The 3,955-nt window shown below is 48.7% G+C and overlaps 1 protein-coding gene across 1 annotated transcript; it reads left to right on the top strand.

The window, feature by feature from the left end:
- Positions 1-797: 797 nt before the first annotated feature.
- On the top strand, positions 798-3,734 carry LOC125524594 (uncharacterized). The gene is made up of 3 exons (XM_048689629.2): positions 798-2,313; positions 2,457-3,023; positions 3,174-3,734. The coding sequence occupies exons 1-2, from the start codon at positions 1,255-1,257 to the stop codon at positions 2,550-2,552; spliced, it is 1,155 nt and encodes a 384-aa protein (XP_048545586.2). The 5' UTR covers positions 798-1,254; the 3' UTR covers positions 2,553-3,023; positions 3,174-3,734.
- Positions 3,735-3,955: the final 221 nt, after the last annotated feature.

Genomic DNA, 3,955 nt, shown 5'->3' with positions numbered 1-3,955 from the left:
TAAGTTGGGTTCGGGGAGGGAAATTGCAATATGCTTTGGAGCGTTTACAACTCTTTTCTTCTGCCGATTAGGCTTAGTTGAGCCATCGGCCTCTACTGCTGCACCACCTTGCGTAACCTTAGATGCCTTTGCAACTTCCTTTGTTGCTTTCTTTGCTGCCTTCCTTCTGACTTTTTCTCCAGGAAAGCCATCATGTCTTTTTAAACAGGGAGGATCAGGAATTGCATTTGGTTCAAGAGGTGGGCGAATAAATACATGAGTGGGAGCCGTTCCAGGTGTCTGAAGATCTTGCCATGGCAGTGAGTAAATGCGAATTTCAGAGCATACTAGGGATTGACATATCTGAAATAATACCATCCTGTAGCCCAATATCTGCGAATTTTCTAAAGCAATGCTTCGTGTCATCTGCATTTACTTTATTCCCCCAGTTCCACTTCCACCCCTTCCAGAGTAAAGAGGAGATAAGGATTCTTCTATGATCCCGCAGCTGAGAGCATCTCCAACAGAAGCATTATATGAGCGCCGCGTGGTATAAAAATTATTTTTAGCGTCTGCGGACCCGGTTTGGAATCTACAGCAGCCGTACAAAAAGCGCACGCGCTATAACTAATGCAACGCGCGCATCAAAAAGGCATCGCGCGCAGCATATTTAGTGCGCCCAGTCGCGTGCGCTATAAACTCTGGGCTGCTGCAGATGGGACCGCTTGATGGGACCGTTGGACTCGCACGCGCAGCATATTTTACAGCGCTCGTTGGAGCAAACGTCTTCTAGCGCCCTAAAAAAATCTACTTGCGCGTTGTAAACCTATTTTTTGGGCGCCGCGCATTGGGCGGCTGTTGGAGATGCTCTGAAAAAGCTTTTCATGATGCTCACCTGCGTCCTTGCATGCACTGTTGTCCTTCATTCTCCGGTTGCAGAGCACGCCACAGTTGCTTTACCGGCTGTCGATGAAGTGCTGTTCACGCTGGCCACCACCGTCCATGTCCATCAGCTACTAGCTAGCAGACCTGTCTGTCCAGTTCCCACGCTTCAGACCCCCGTCTTTATATAAGGTCGTCTTGACCTGTCGCCGTGGATCATCAAGTCGTCGAGCAGGGGGAGCCGGCGTAGTGAATATACACACGTGAACCCAACCCATTTCCCACTGCCGATGCCGATAGAAATGCAGTCCAGCTCCTGCCCAAGCAAGCAAGCACCAAACCAAAGCAGCGCGCCGGAGGGGAGTCGGGGAGGAGCAGGGGGGAGTCAGGTCCATGGACCTGCCAGCGAAACGGGGCTGGCTTCCGCCGCTCAGATCGACGGGTCCCGCGCTGGAGGCAGGGGGCGGAGCGGTGGAGGAGCCGGGGCCTCGGAGCAGGAGGCCGACCCTCGGGGCTCTGCTTCAAGCCAGGGTTTCAATCGACCTCGGAATCCACAAGCTCGACATCGATGGAGATGAGGACAGAATCAGCGCGCTCCCCGACGACGTCCTCCTAGAAATCCTAGAGCGCCTCGACGACATGCGCGAGGCGGTCCGCGCCGGCGCACTCTCCACGCGGTGGCGGCACCTCCCCCACCGGCTCTCGCACCTGGTCCTCGACATCATGCACTTCGGCTTAGGCACTTCGACTTCGAGGGCCGACCTCGGGGGAAGTTCTTCGGCGGTCGAGGCCATGCAGGCGTACACACGCGCGCTGTACAGGTCACTGTCTCCGTGTCCTCCTCCGGCTGGCTGCAAGCGCGCTATCAAGACCCTCATCCTACGTTTCTTACCTGTGACGGACCTGACCTCCATAGGCCACGCCGTGGAGGACGTTGTCAGCCACGGTGAGACTGAGTTTCTTGGATTTTACATCTACTCGCCAGACCGTTATGGTCGGGAGGGGATCATGTCCTTCTCCACCACCTGCCCAGTTGCCTTTCGGTGGCTCACCAAGCTTACGTTCCTTAACCTTTCGTTGGTCAATTCTGACATCAACAAGCTCATTACTGATTGCGGTAGGCTCAGAATCCTCACCCTGCTTTCCTGCCATTTTCCGGGCTTTGAGCTCAAGATCGACGCGCCATTCTCCGGGCTCCACGAGCTCTACTGCGTAAACTTCTATTGGGCATCGGTCGAGTTGATCGATGTACCCAAACTTACAGAAGTGTGGTACCAAGAATCTGAGGGCCACGGAATCCCTCCGGTGCGGTTCGGCCACGTTCTGCAGCTTCGCCATGTGTCCCTCCTTTGTCGTGCCACAGACTCTGGTAGGCGATTGGCACTGAGCGAGTATCTACCAGGGACGGCCAGGAATTTTTCTGAGTTGCATCTCCATTTTGCCTGCCAAATGGTGAGTTAATTTCGATGTGCCACATGAGTTTTTGTCCGCGTCTAAATATTGTATGTTTTTCTTCTTCTCCAACAATTTCATCTTTCGACCCGCAAAAAAAAAACAATTTCATCTTTCTATTTGTGTTCCTCTTCTTATTGCAGATCTGGATTCATATGGAACATCCGAAACAGCTCACTGCTACATTCAGAAACCTGACCAATGTGCGAAAAGTGGCTGCAGAGGCCGAGCTCCACTGAACTCTATATACATTTCTCAGCCAAAATACCTTTTTCATAACTCAAAAAAATCTGAAAAAATGTTTTCATGTAGACATATACTTAAAGTATACGTGTACAAATTTTCATAAACATATGTATTCATATGTGATGTATACAAAAAAGACAAATACATAGATTGAAATAGGCTTTTTCTTTGTTGTATTTGTGTCAGATTTTTGTCTTTTTTGTGTAGCATGCAAATGATCAAATTAGTTACTGAAAATTTATACATACTTAAAGAATATGCATATGTATTTGTACAAAAAAATGGGCATTTTTTGAAACTTTTAAATATATTTTGATTTTTTTTTTGGTAAAACGGGCTTCCTGAAGCCCGGTCTCTGCGACGCCTCACTCACCAATGTGGAACTTTTTGGTATCTTTCCGGAGTATGATCTGAGCTGGACCATTTTTTTCCTTGAAGCTGCACCTGCACTGCAAAATTTCAGAGTACGTCTAATACTTAATCTTCTCTAATTTAAAATTTAAATGGCAAATATGCTTTAACTGCATCGTTCTTGTTCCTATGTTTTCCTGCACGGGCTGATTGCGAGTTTAAGTGTAACATGTATTGTTTATTTTCTATTTCCATGCATGAAGTTGTCTCGAGAACGGCATTTGTGTACCGACTGTGCCATGAAGACCAATGTAGTGTGGGAGCCATCCAAGATTTTAAGCACCTGAATTTGAAGTTGCTCCGGATGTCCGGGTTTGAGAACGAAGACAAGGTGACAAACTACATAAGGCTAGTCATGGAGCAAACTGTGGAGTTGAAGAGAATCGAGCTGCATGATGAAAACCCATGCAAGAAATGCGATGCCATTGACCCGAGGTCGAGGAGACCCCTGGTAGATGAAGCTCGTAGGCGTCGGATTAAGGAGAAACTTGCACATGAGTCATCCTCATCCGTGGAGATAATAATACTCCCTCCGTCCCAAAATAAGTGTCTCAACCATGATACAACTTTGTACGAGACACTTATTTTGGGACAGAGGAGAGGAAGTAGTTGATGGATCTGGTCAAGGAATGCAGCTACCGGAGTGAAAAACTAAAGATTGTGTATGACTACTAGGTACTGATAGCCTGACAATGTGTGATTGCTGTGGACCTCAGAGTGTAGCTAAATTATGTGTGCTGCAGTTTGGATGCATGCTTTTCTTTTCACTACTTGCCTAGTGTATTTTGATTTGTTCACCTGCTTCGGCACATAGTAGCCGGAAACGGGTAACGGTGGGTCGTCCCTCGATCCGGATTCACCGACCCGGAATCAGATTCGGGAACGAGGGTCGATTCGGTAAGATTCGATGCGGATTCGGCGTTTCCGCAGCTGGATCGTCGATTCAGGTTCGGCGACTCGACAGCCTTGGTTCAAGATCAGCCAT

The sequence above is a fragment of the Triticum urartu genome, chromosome 7A, assembly GCF_056163025.1.
Source record: "Triticum urartu cultivar PI428250 chromosome 7A, HENAU_Tu73, whole genome shotgun sequence".
Classification (NCBI taxonomy): domain Eukaryota; kingdom Viridiplantae; phylum Streptophyta; class Magnoliopsida; order Poales; family Poaceae; genus Triticum; species Triticum urartu.
The sequence above is the reverse complement of the archived record's forward strand: the minus strand, read 5'-3'. Positions and strand labels throughout refer to the sequence as shown.